The following is a 13,311-nucleotide window of genomic DNA, read 5'->3' on the forward strand; positions in this document are numbered from 1 at the left end:
TCAGTACCATTAGGCCTTTAAAGCCTGTTTGGATGGCTGGAAGCCACATTACAGGACTGACTTGTTAGATGGATTTCTTGGCTCTGTATTTTGAATATTTCACTTTCTTTTACCAAAAATGTTCATTATATATGGTAACTATTCTTATAATACATTAGGCCTCCATCCATTTTTCTTGGCTCTCCAATACTGTTCTCAAACAATACCATTCCATTTAGGGACTACTCCTTGCTTAAGTATCTCACTCCCCAGTGCTATGACTTTCTCAAGTCCAGTCGTGAAATTAGGTCCTCTCTCCCAGAGAGAGAGAGAGAGAGAGAGAGAGAGAGAGAGTATATTGTATATTAGCACTGAGGTCCAGCAGATATGAGAAGAGTTACATCTCTAGTGTATTCACTTTGAATCAGCCAATGGTTTCAAATTACTTCCCTTCTTTGCAACATCTTCCTTTACACTACAACTTTCTCACCTCTGAAGGTAGATTTTTTCTTATTTCCAATGGATTAATATTAATATTTCACCAGAAAATACATTAAACTTGTACATTTTAGAATGATGTCCCCTTTTACTAAAGAGATGAAAGAGTATTTCTTCAATTTTTAACCTACTGCTTCAACACAACCGTGCAATTCCCACTCAGTACTGTTCTATGATGTAAGCTTCTGTGGCAATGCACCTAAGTTCAGACAAATAATTACTCTACACAACAGTACAGTATAAATATTATGTAGCGTTGTTAACTGACCGTCTTGCAGAAGCTTCTTCAGGGCCCTTGCCATTCTTTTATTTCCATGCCAATCTATTTACTTCCTAGTGGTATATGCAGTTAATGATAAGACGGACTTTTGAATGAGAACTATAAAACAGACAACCACACTACTAGAAGTAAATAGAATTTCCATTCAGACTAAGCATATCTGTCAAGATTTCATAATAGAACTTTATTTTCTGCTATAGCAGTCTATAATAAACACCAGTTAACATCAGATAGGAAATTGGAAATCCCCATATGACATTTTCCACATTAACAGGTTTTACTTTCACCAGTATATAGACAGCCAACATTGTTGTGTATAAAGTTAAAGATATACAAAGGCAAGTCAAAACCTTTAAGTAATTTTTAGAAATAAACATTTGATTGAGAACAATATTGCAAGAAACCATCACTTCTCCTTATTCTTCCTTCAACTTCCATGCATTTGGTCCATCTCTCCACAAGTTTCCTAATTTAGTCCTGCAAGGAATTCTGTGGTGCCATGCAATCCACTCTCACACCCCCTCCAAACCTTGTCAGTTGATAACAGCTTTGATTTACACAGGTGTGCCTTCATCAGACCAAAAGAATGGAAATCACTTGGAGCTGTGTCAGAATTGTATGATGGGTCCCCAGGACCTCAAAACCAAGGTTTTGAGTGCCACAGATTGTTTGCCCAGCTGTATGAGGGTGGACATTTTCCTGAAGCAAAATCACACCTTTTAAAAGCCTCCCTCTCTGCTTTCATTTTGGGCCTCAGTTCTTACAGTAGCTGTCACTATTCACTGTATGAGTGTAGAGAATCAACAGTAAACATTTCATATAACAAAACACTTCAACTTTACTGCAGAAGCTGCACTTTGGAACATTTTTGCTGTAAGTGCAAATGGATGTTGCCACAACACATTCTTCCACTTATTTGTGGTTCATACTGATAGACCCACATGTCACGAATGGCTACTATGGGACTGAGAAAGACGTGTCCTTCCTTTTCAAAATGCCTTAAACGAGATTTCAACACTTCCAAATTTTCCACTTGAAATGGTATGCAATTAGTACAAACAATGTGACAATTTATAGATTCAAGGACAACTGCAAATGCTGAACCATGGGTAATATTTAAATCGTATGCAATATCATCAATTCAGGTTTGAATAGAATTACTAATCATTCGTTCATTAAACTGGATGACCTTCCCAAATGCTCTTTGTTGCCGACAGATAAGTATCCACTTTTAAAGCAAGTTATTCACTCATGAATTTTGCATTTAATAAAACAGTTTTCTCTATAACGCAGCTGCTTTCTACTAATAAGCTTCACAACTTTAGTCCCTTTGGCCGCTCATTGCCCCCTTGGCGTACACAGATAAGGGACACTCTTAATAAAATGTTATATAATCATTAGGAACATAGCTATTTATTGCACCAACACTACTAACGTACAAGAACAACAGTAATGTTAAGGTATGTCAGTGGTGTCAACCAACTGAGCAGGAAAAAAGGACTTTACTTACTGAATTGCCTCAAACTTAGTTTGAAGTGGTGGATAAGAACAACAGCTGAGCAGTGCAAAAGGAAAATCATTGATTTTTTTTGAATTTTCCCCTCTTCCCACTTGTTGCAACTACTTCCTCTCCACTGAAGATTTTATTTTTTTCTGCTAAGATATACAGGGTGAGTCAGCAGGAAAGGTACAGGCTTTGAGGTATGATAATATAAGTGATTCTGAACAAAAAACTTCATATCGACATATGCCCTATTGCGAATGTTTTCTGAGATAGAACATATTTAATAATACTTTGTTACTTATTTTCTGTGTTATTCAAACATCATTGTTGTTCACAACATACAACAGCAGTGTAGAGGAAGCCGAGATGAACAGTTTGATACAGAACACTTGTTTCCCATCAGGTTGGGAAACTACTTCAAATTGAGCTACAAAGAGTATCTAAGATACAGAGCATGCATGGTGCATCGCATCAGATTTTCAGTATCCTCACGCTGTCTTTGTGCAAACTGTAAATCCTAGAGAAACATGAATAGGTCCTTTAAATTTGTTCTGCGACGTGTTTACGCTGGAGTGTGTGACCTTCGAGTGATTCCAGAAATTGTACAAGAGTGATACTACATGTCTTCTATCTCAGAAACCATTCACAGTAGGGTATATGTTCATACAAAGCTTTTCGTTCATCCTCCTGACTCACCCTGTATATTAATAACACAATTTGGAAATGATTCCCATGATTGTATGTGAGCAGATTATTCTAGATTGCTGTTAAACTACACAAAAGTAATCTACATTCATTATTTCTGCCAATTAATGTATAATATGATTTGTCCACATTCCTGAAGGGATTAATGGAGCACAATATGTGAACAAATGAGAGTTTCGCCAGGTGTCGTCCTACTGCAGATCTTGTGTCCTGGGCTTCATGTAACTTTGAACTGAATTATTAAACTTTAACTTTAGCATACAATCGAAACTAATACTGTCAATTTTGGAAGCTGTAAGTTACACAGAGTAGTTGTGATAACTTTAAGAAATGTGCTTACCTTTTTTTCTTTGTGACAATGAGAAGATCTGTGAACAGGAACAGATGTAATGGAATCTTGCCAAGTCGTTTCCCAAAGGTCAGCTTGTCGTCTCCACGCCATACGAGCTGAGTCACTTCACCAGACCGCACCAGCCACCGGGAGCTTGAAATAATGGGCAGAGGCCGAACGTCCCGCCCGAATTCCAACTGGCGACTGAGGATAAGAATCTCCTCCATGCGTTCCATACGGCGGGCACCCTCGTTACATTCGTGAACCACCTGTAAATTACATGTTTCTGTTGTCATGTTTTAAAACCATTAGAAAATATTTAGCTCCAAAAGTAAGATGTCCAAGGCACCAACCTTGTTAAGCGCAGCAAGTGCAATTTCGCATGAACGGTACTCCGAATCTTCGGGATCGAGTTTGGCCAACACGGCATCCACCAAAAGTGGTAGTCGCGTGATCCTCTGCATTGGCAGCATCAGGAATGAGTGTAAAGTCAGCATCTGACAACCGGGACTCGATTCCAGCTTTTTCAGGGCTTCAGCAAACTTCCCATGTTGCTCCCTGCATTTTAACATTATTGTTTTGACATCTACAACATTACTCGAAAAATCTTTACAACACTGTATTTAAATCTACTACACCATTGCTGGAATAAATCTGTACTGTAATGTTATAAAGGCCCATTATCTAATCAGATTTTTTTCAAATAATGGTTACCAGATATTAATTTAATCCTAGTGAAGGCAGTGATGGTGGTGGTGGTCATGTATACTAAGTCATGCCAAAACTTAGGAAAGTACATCATCTTTATTTGTTCTGGTATCAATCCCCATAGTAAGTAAATGCATTTTTTCAAACAATGGAAAATTTAGAATGCAATAATGACAATATTACGAACAGGCTAGGCAGCTACTCATCATACAAAGGATATGTGGGAAGGAGCGGGAAAGTGGAGACATAAAAAGACTGTGTTGTGCTGGAGTGGGAACACGGAAGGGGGTGAAGGACAGTGACTAATAAAGGTTGGGACCAGGGGGGTTACAGGAAGGTAGGATATATTGCAGGCAAAGTTTAACATCTGCGCAATTCAGAAAAGACGGTATCTGTGGGAAGGATCCAGATGGCACTGAAGCGAAGAACATGCTGCATTCTATGTGGGCATGACAACCAACAAGCTGTCAATCAGCACGAATGATCACCAACAAACTGTGGCCAAGAAACAGCTGGACCACCCAGTTGTTCAGCACTTTGCCCAACACAACGATCTTCGTTTCAATGACTGCTTCATAACCTGTGCTATCTGAATCCTCCTTACTAACACCAGCTTTTTGAACAGGTGGGAAATCTCCCCACAATATATCCTATATTTTCCTAACCTCCCTGGCCTCAACCTCCATTGGTCATCCACTGTCCTTAACCCCCTTTGTTATTCCCACTGCCTTCTATTCAACCAACGTATTCACAGTATTAGCAGTCAAATGGCCACTGCTTTCAACTTCCCTGAGCAGTACAATAATGAAGGTAATAATTGCTAAGTAAAACTGATGAAGACTTGTTTCTGCACTTCACAAATTATGTAAGAGATCACAGGGCTATTCAACTGTGATTGAAAATCAGGCAGCAGATTTTTATAAGAAAAGAATTCAGAAGTTGGTTGGTTGTGATAAATATGTTTATATTGATAGAAATTACATTGAAAATACATTAAGATATGGCTTTCATGTAACAATACATTTTTAAAAGCACTTACATTTGTAAATTCAGTAACACATTTATTTAGAGCATTTTAAGCTTTGGTAATGAAGGGTGGACTCTAAAAAAAAAAAATTATTGAAAGCAACAGAGGTGTGAATATGGAGAACATTCTGGAGGGAGAGAGAGGGAGAGAGAGAGAGAGAGAGAGAGAGAGAGAGAGAGGTAAGTACCAAATACTGTAAGGAATTAAAGAGAAAAGACATTGATTAACATGATACCGAGAAGAAAAACTGAATTAACTGCTCACCCAGTTTGATGCAGCAGCTTCTTAAAAGACATTTTAGAGGGAAAAATCCTGGGAAGCAATACAAGAGGCAGGTCTAGAGCATGTGTATTAAAAAAAAATATCAGTGGAATGATCTGCACCAACTACAACCAAATGGTAAAGATGGTGAGACACACAGAAGGGTCGCTACAAAAGCAAGGTGTTGCCTTTCGTGTCTGACGATAATGATTTGTATTTGTTTAATACATACATTAGTACTTAATAGGCATGCCATTTCAATATTGTAGAATTATAATAAACATTCAGTATTGAACATGTAATGAGAGCCCACTTACTTTAATGTTCTCAATGTTCGATCCAGATATATTTGGTTAGAGCAGTATTTAATGTATATGTTGAAGTGCCCTGTAGCATGTTTGTAGACAATGTCACAGATACCTTGCAGGAGAACATCATCTTGCCAACAGTGCTCCAGCTCTGACAGAAATTTTTCCGAACAATTTTTCACTGTAATGAAATGTGGCACTATTTAATAACTTGTATTCTTTACAATGTTTCTCTTTGTCAGTCATTTAAAAAGTATTATAGGTACATGGTGCTCTAAAATTGTAAATCCATTTTATGAAAGTCATGTTGAAATACACACCAAAAGTTGCTATGTGGACCTCTTTCTTGTGATACCAGTAACCATCTATAACAGCAATGACAGTCCCTGACTAATACACAAATGAAAGACTCAGTTCTAACCTGAAAGTAAGCATAACTGGCACTGTACATTATGTTGACTCAACATACTGTATTTACACAAAATATGATTTCGATAATGTCCATTTTGTCTCAAGTTTAAAACATGTGAAGTCTTTAAATTTCTGTCTTTTAAATGTAAAGTATGAAAAAAAATCAAAGTTTGATTGTAAATAATGGGTGTCAATATTTAATTTGAAAAGTCAACATCTGTAAAGACAACTGTGTTATGAAAACAGCTAAAGGTAACATGTTATAAGAGAAACTGATATGACACTTCACACCATTTATGTCAATGTACCAGTTCCCAAACTTCTGTATCATCATCATCATCATCATCATCATCATCATCATCTCCTCCCAGAAACAGTCTTACAATCTGACATGAGTCTAAGCAAGAGTTGATGTTTATTATTATTTATCATATGATGATACAGAGCTTGGATCAAATACATAATTTTAAGAGTATGAATTGATGTGAAAACCTGTAGTGATGATGATGAAGTGTCTTTTGTGGGATGCTCCACTTCACAGTCATCAGCGCCTGTACAAAGTCCCATTGTTTTCACAGTCCAATTTTTACACAATCTGATCTACCCACTGTCATGAATGATGATGATTATGATGAAATGATGAGGACAACACAAACACCCAGTCGCCGGGCAGATAAAATCCCCAACCCAGCCAGGAATTGAACCTGGGACTCCATGATCCATAGGCAGTGATGCTAGCCACTAGACCATGAGTTGTGGACCCTTGTAATGATGGTAACTACAATGCTGATAGTTAAATTTGAACAGACATTCCAAATAATGAGACAGGTGATACTACATACATCTTGTTTATTAATTGCTTCTAGCACCTTGTGACAACAGATTAGTGTTTTGATTAGGTATGGGGAGGGTGGAGGGTCTTATTAGTTTCTATAACTCATTCACATTAGCTGCTTTCATATAATGACTATCTTCTTATAGGTGTAGACTTTTAAAATTGAGATGTTCACTGATATTCATCACACATGTTCAACCTGTAATTTTCTTTGCATCTTTCATTTCAAAATTAGAAATTCAGAAGCAGACTTTACCTTAATTCTTTTATACTTGATACACAGTGTTCATCACTGAAATTGTGATGAAGAATACACTATTTGCTAAGGAGACTTTTGTGGTCTGATGGTAATTTTGTAGATCAAAACCAGTAGGACTATGAGAGAGAGAGAGAGAGAGAGAGAGAGAGAGAGAGAGAGAGAGAGAGAGAGAGAGATTCACTTAGCAGCAGTCAGTATATTTCCCAGCATGACTTTCAAGAGATCAAAAATTGCCAAGATTTCACCATTTGCTGTGTAGTTGATTATTAATTTAGATCAAATTGTTAGCCTTACATGAGAGCTGGATATCACAAAGCAAATAATTATGTACTGTACAAGAACACCAACCTGGCATAACATTCCCAAACAGTACCCTCCTGTCATTTTTAGAAAGTACTGACTCATCACATAGTTCAGGACTGCTCATAAAATGCTTCTCCAAAACATTCAGGGAATTCATGTATGATGCTTCAGACGTTATAATTTCAAATTTTGCTTCCTGTAGCCTCTTCTGTTGGGAACTGAGAGTACCTGCAAGACAAACAAATACCACCTGTTATTTAATTGCTGCACATTTCATTCTACTACTAACACAGCATTCAACAACATGTGTGTCTTTCTCATGACCTGCTCTTTTATCCATAAAGACTTATAATTGTTACATAAAACAGGGACAACAATGACAGTTCAGCAAGATACTGTTTAACCAATAAATTACGTCTTTTAAAAAACCAAAATGACATGCAGAAGGCAAAGAAAGAAACACCAAGTTGAAGAAATCTTTTTTTCTACAGAAGAAATTGTCTGGAAAGAAACTTTGGTCTAGAATTGCAGAAGCTGACATTTATATTGCATGTTTTGAAATGAGACTTGTTCGCTTCCTGCGGACAAGCTACACACATTTGAAATATTGTGCACCACAACTACATTATTAAAATGCCAAGGTACAAAAGAGGAGGAGAAGGTCTGTAGCGAAATTTTACAATAAAGAAAGAAGTTTGCTTGGTGTGTTTTGAGGAAATTAGGATTCTTTTTAGTGCTTTTAGAAACTTCTGAAGTGATATATTATTAAAATCAGGTAAGCAGGAATGATGTGATTTAAATAGGATGACAGAATCAAGATCAATGTCAGAAAAATTAAAAAAATCAATCTCTCTCTCTCTCTCTCTCTCTCTCTCTCTCTCTCTCTCTCTCTCTCTCTCTCACACACACACACACACACACACACACACACACACAAATGTGGATTGAAAAAGCTGTCAACTTAGTTAAATTACTTTTTCACCAAGATTTTGCTTTTAAATAAACATATTACTTACTGAGAACAGCACTGTTAACAACTTCTGGTATTTGGCACCAGAGGGTACGTTGACCTTCTTGGGGACAGATAAGCTCCATAGCAGATGGTCTTTTTACTACAACAGATGTTGAGGTCGAATCGGGATGTTGCCCCTGCCCTACTTCCTCATATCCATCCGAATCCATTTCACTGCCACCACGCATGTACCTCTGTGTAAAAGAATCCATTATCAAACCATAAAGAAAAATAGAAAATCTGTTGTGGAATAAAGTCAACTGAAAGCAAGATTGGGTAAATGGCTTGGGAAAATAACCCTGCTTCAAAAGCTTTTGAAGCACATGAGTCTGTCCTTGAAAACAGATGGTAGTGAAATGATACTATGTCGCCTAGTCCTGAAGATGGAAACCAAGACTACCAGCACCTGCTAATCAATTGCTTTTGACAGTGTAATGAGATGGTGACAACTGAATTAGAGGGAATTAAATTAAGCCATCCTCAGAGGGGATGCAATAGCAGACATGCGAGAGAAAGCTAACATGGGCCTCATGTGAAATGAGTTTTGTCACAATGTGGACGAGTATTGGGTTGTACAATATGGAATTCCACGTTGTGAAGCATTAATGGGTTTATAAAATACATTAAGCACTCTAATTGTTTTCTCAGTAACCAGCTGAATTATCAGATACAATGTTAGAATACCGTTCACAAAGCTAGAATGCCAAATTTGGTGTTCTTTGTTTTAGAACTTTGGAACAACAAAAAGCCTGTGTCAAGAAACTGAATATTATATCAAAAATGTCCTTTTTTAATATTTATTGTAATAAAATATCAGAAAATGGTATGTCACTTGTTAAAGGGGCTAGAATACCATTAAGTGCAAAAGTATATTATGGGAAGAAAAGCCTTTTTACTCAGCCAATGTCTATCTGCATTCTCCACTGATCATGTAGAAATGAAAATTTTATGCAACAATAGCTCGGAAGGCATACAAAGCAAACACGATGGAAATAAAAACTTGGACGACATTTGTATTATGTCCATACACAGCACATTTGGTATTTTACAGCTCACACAATCAGGAACTACACTTTATTCAGTGGTTCTGTATTTAATGATACCTCCAAAACGTTGTTCATGATTTTATCTGCACATCTTAGGGAATTGCAAATAAAGGTAAAAGAGCTAAAGGTGTCGAGCTTCGGAACCAATTTCGGTGTGAAGTGCACCAAATGCAACTTTGTTTCTAACTCCACACCAATCATGGTGGAAACCACATTGGCATCAGTGGTGCCTTTCGTGCTCCAAGTTAGGACTGCTTTTAGGTTTATTGAATACAATGAGCAGGACAGGCAAAAATGGAGCCAGAGTGGGGAAGCAAGTTCAGGAGTAGCTAATGTTTTAGGCACAGCACCCTATCTCATTAACAGCCCAGACTGTTCCACTCAGAAAGGTGCAGGGTGTGTAATGCCAACAGGATCCTGGACAGAGAATGCATCCTCAGTCTCCACCTTTCAAACACACAGTAATCTCTGATATGAGCCACACATATGCGTTACAGACAACATGTTCAGTTCTCCAGTTTCCACAGAGGTTCTCAAGATAGCCTTGCAGAGTTAACCCCACTACTGGAGAAGGTACACTGGGAAATTATTTTGCAGCAAACTAAAAATTGCTTCATAGTCTCAAAACAACAAAGAGTGAGTGGAGATGAATTTCACTGGCATAAGAACTGTGACTCAGACACAAACCTCAGATATTTCTTACTCCATGTAGTATCACATTAAATATGCAAGTATACCACACAGAGGGAAAGCATTACCCAGTCAGTGTCCTTTCCTTGCATTTCCAGAGAACACAGAAGTATGTAAAGTCAGTAAACATAAGGAAAAATAAGTATTATCTAGAAAATCCTACTATGGTGTAACCATCTATAACACTAAAACAACAAAAACTGCAGACACTCAATGCAAGTGGCTAACATTTTAGTTCAAATGCATTGTGCACAATATTTAGGGCTAGGAAAATTTTGCTAAACAATAAAACAAAAAAGAATGAAAAATCTGTGGGTTTTAGTGATATAACATAAAACTGGCAGTTTTCATGACATTATGAAATTTGGCATTTTTACCACTTCTGGGTAAAAATATAAAATAATGATGAATTTTGATGATTGTGTATAATTTTAAAACAACAGCTGATTTCCTGCATAAACAACTACAGTACTAGATATGTGAGCAAAGCTACTTTCCGGTAACAATTTATCACCGACATGATGTTTACCTACACTTTATCACAACCCATTGTACAAAAAATGGTGTATTTTTGAGAGATTATTAATGCAATGAATCAATCAGACTACACATTTTCATAGTATGCATGTATAAATATGAAAAATATCAAATATGGCACTTTACTTGTGCAAGATGCAATAAACATTGTATCTTATACCTATCGACGTCACCTTGGCCCTGGCCTGTTCAACTCATCATGCTGTCACCACAAATTTCATTCACAAATAATAAAAATTATACTGAATAAATATTGGAACAAATATTCTTAGTATTCTGTTTTACCACTAGGAACACAGTTGTGTCACTTCACGTGTCCTGTGCTGTGATTGACAGATAGAAACAAACAAAATGGATGCAATGTTGACTTTATCTGTTTGTGAAACTAAAGTGCCCAATAGGATTATTTTAATATTTATAATTGCACATTACAGATATATACAGTTTAATTTATTAATTTTCCGTATGATATGTTGCGCAAAAATATTGGGAAATCTGACACAGCCCAATAAAAAATTATTTGTTAAATGTTATGGTTGAATCATTGGGGGGGATGAATTTTTGCTGATTAAATTGGAAAGCTTTTGAGAAACATGAAGGGATGAATACTGCAATCAGGAATGGAGGAAATATCGAGACACACTGGATAACACCCTCAAATCACGTGAAGGAAATACTGAAACACATTAAGTTGTACCTTCTAACTAGGATAACAAGTTTTATGATGACTGATTCATGTATTATTTCTGTGTTCACATCTCTACATTCTTGCTTCAACAATGGGATAATAATGAGCTCTATTAATGCTGACGTAGCAAAGAGTCTATTATGTGTACCTAGAATGGCAGGTCTCAGTGATATAAGATACTCTGAAGGGATGCAAATCCTTTTACAATTTAGTGGAAATGCAGCTTTCCACATCTGCAGATTATGTGGCACTGTCAAATATCTGGTGGTGTGCTGAAGGCTGTGTTAACTGAAACTTTGTGACAAGGTTTGTGTGTCTGTCTATTCTACACCAATGGTGAAAATTGAAGTGATAATGTATCATCTGTATTGGACTCTGCTAACTAAGGAAATTTTATAAACCTGCAGTGAAATCAAGCAATTAACTACTATCACTGATTACAAACAGCTACACAAAAAGTAGGCAGTGCAGACAGGCTGCACAAATTTCAAGTCCTAATGAGATGTAGTGTTGCCAGCACTAACTGAGTAAGGGCAAGATGCCACATGCAAAGTTCTACACACCACTGGTCAGGTGTCCATAGTCACAGATTTGGTGCAGCTATGGTAACACCAAATGGAACACTATCACAAAAATAAGGGATATCTCTCCTCCACCTTCCAAGGTGGTGACAGGTGGCCAATCAAGTTTCACCCACTTCCAAGGGCACCAAAAGCTATACGACATGACTTATCTCCACCAGGTCCCTCTGGGGAAGGTAGATATCTTGCCTTTTAAGGTGTAAATAATATACACAAACATCACTCGTATGGACAGCACCAGGATGGGTTGACTTGTTATTTCTCCTCTGACAGAGTGGGAACTCCCCAATCTTGTGTCTTTACTCAGCAGTCCCAAGCTTAAAAGACTGCTATGTTATGAGTTTACACAATGGGAAATTAGCAGACACGTATTCCAGTCTGGCTTGATACCATCATCTCTTTGGATACCACAGTATGAACGACGGAAGCTTCTAGTTTAAAGCTGCAGCTGCCTGCACTGCCAACAGTCTGGCAACCAGGTCATTTAGGTCCAGACACAAAAATATACTTTGTGAGACCATCACTGAGTGTGTTTTCTTTTTGTTCTGTTTGCCTACACATACAGGGTAGCTTTCCCAGTTTTGCCTCTGTGTTTCTCCTACATAAACACTAGCAGCTTTTATCACAAGTTATGACAGAGCACTGGATCATACTATCATTAACACAATGCATTTTAGTTAAGACAGAAAGAAATTAGCAGCAAACATAATGAATTTTGAGTGAAATTGATGATGAGCTTACCTCAACAGCATCAGCATTGTAGAACTGGTACAGTGGTTCGTCTCTGAAACACGTTTGGTTTTCCTCGCCATTTTCACGACTGGTATCAGGTACTGATGTTTCCGTAACAGCACTCACTGTTCCTTGTCCAGAGTTGTCTGTTAACACACAGTTTTTATTATTTAGGCTGAGCTGCTGGAAAGCAACCAGTTGTAAAGGGAAATAACTGATACTGACAAGAAAATGAATCCTTTCAACAATATTAGGTGATACACTTCATGTTCCTAAAGGTACCCCCTTGTCTCCATTGCTCTGATCTGTGATGCTGCAGAATTTTAACTAGCATATATTTCCCATACATCATTTTCTGTGGGATGTTACGTTTCTCATCATCCACCTTATTGAATTTTCTCTTGTGGACCCAATTTGCTTTCTTAGTAATGCAGTTTCTGTTAGACACCACCCGATGTCCCTCTTGGTCTTCATGATTATTTTATATGGTATATTGACTATTTCAATGTGGCTTTTGCTTATAGCAGTGCTTCAAAGTGATTAAAATATATGGGTTGATCATGCTAAACACACACATTGTGTGTACCCATTTAACTTGTTTTGCATTTTGAAATTG

At 37.3% G+C, this 13,311-nt stretch overlaps 1 protein-coding gene across 3 annotated transcripts in view; it reads right to left on the minus strand.

Annotated features, from left to right (window-relative positions):
- The window catches only part of LOC126354875 (rho guanine nucleotide exchange factor 26-like), a 444,136-nt gene that overhangs the window by 35,043 nt on the left and 395,782 nt on the right, over window positions 1–13,311 (minus strand). For all 3 annotated transcript variants that reach the window (XM_050004883.1, XM_050004882.1, XM_050004884.1), the window contains 6 exons: window positions 12,705–12,841; window positions 8,426–8,615; window positions 7,455–7,637; window positions 5,611–5,782; window positions 3,651–3,855; window positions 3,307–3,566 (listed from right to left, as the gene is read on the minus strand). In XM_050004883.1, the coding sequence (XP_049860840.1) occupies window positions 3,307–3,566; window positions 3,651–3,855; window positions 5,611–5,782; window positions 7,455–7,637; window positions 8,426–8,615; window positions 12,705–12,841 (1,147 nt within the window). The remainder of the gene's footprint in view (window positions 1–3,306; window positions 3,567–3,650; window positions 3,856–5,610; window positions 5,783–7,454; window positions 7,638–8,425; window positions 8,616–12,704; window positions 12,842–13,311) is intronic.

This window comes from Schistocerca gregaria, chromosome 3, assembly GCF_023897955.1.
Source record: "Schistocerca gregaria isolate iqSchGreg1 chromosome 3, iqSchGreg1.2, whole genome shotgun sequence".
NCBI classification, from domain to species: domain Eukaryota; kingdom Metazoa; phylum Arthropoda; class Insecta; order Orthoptera; family Acrididae; genus Schistocerca; species Schistocerca gregaria.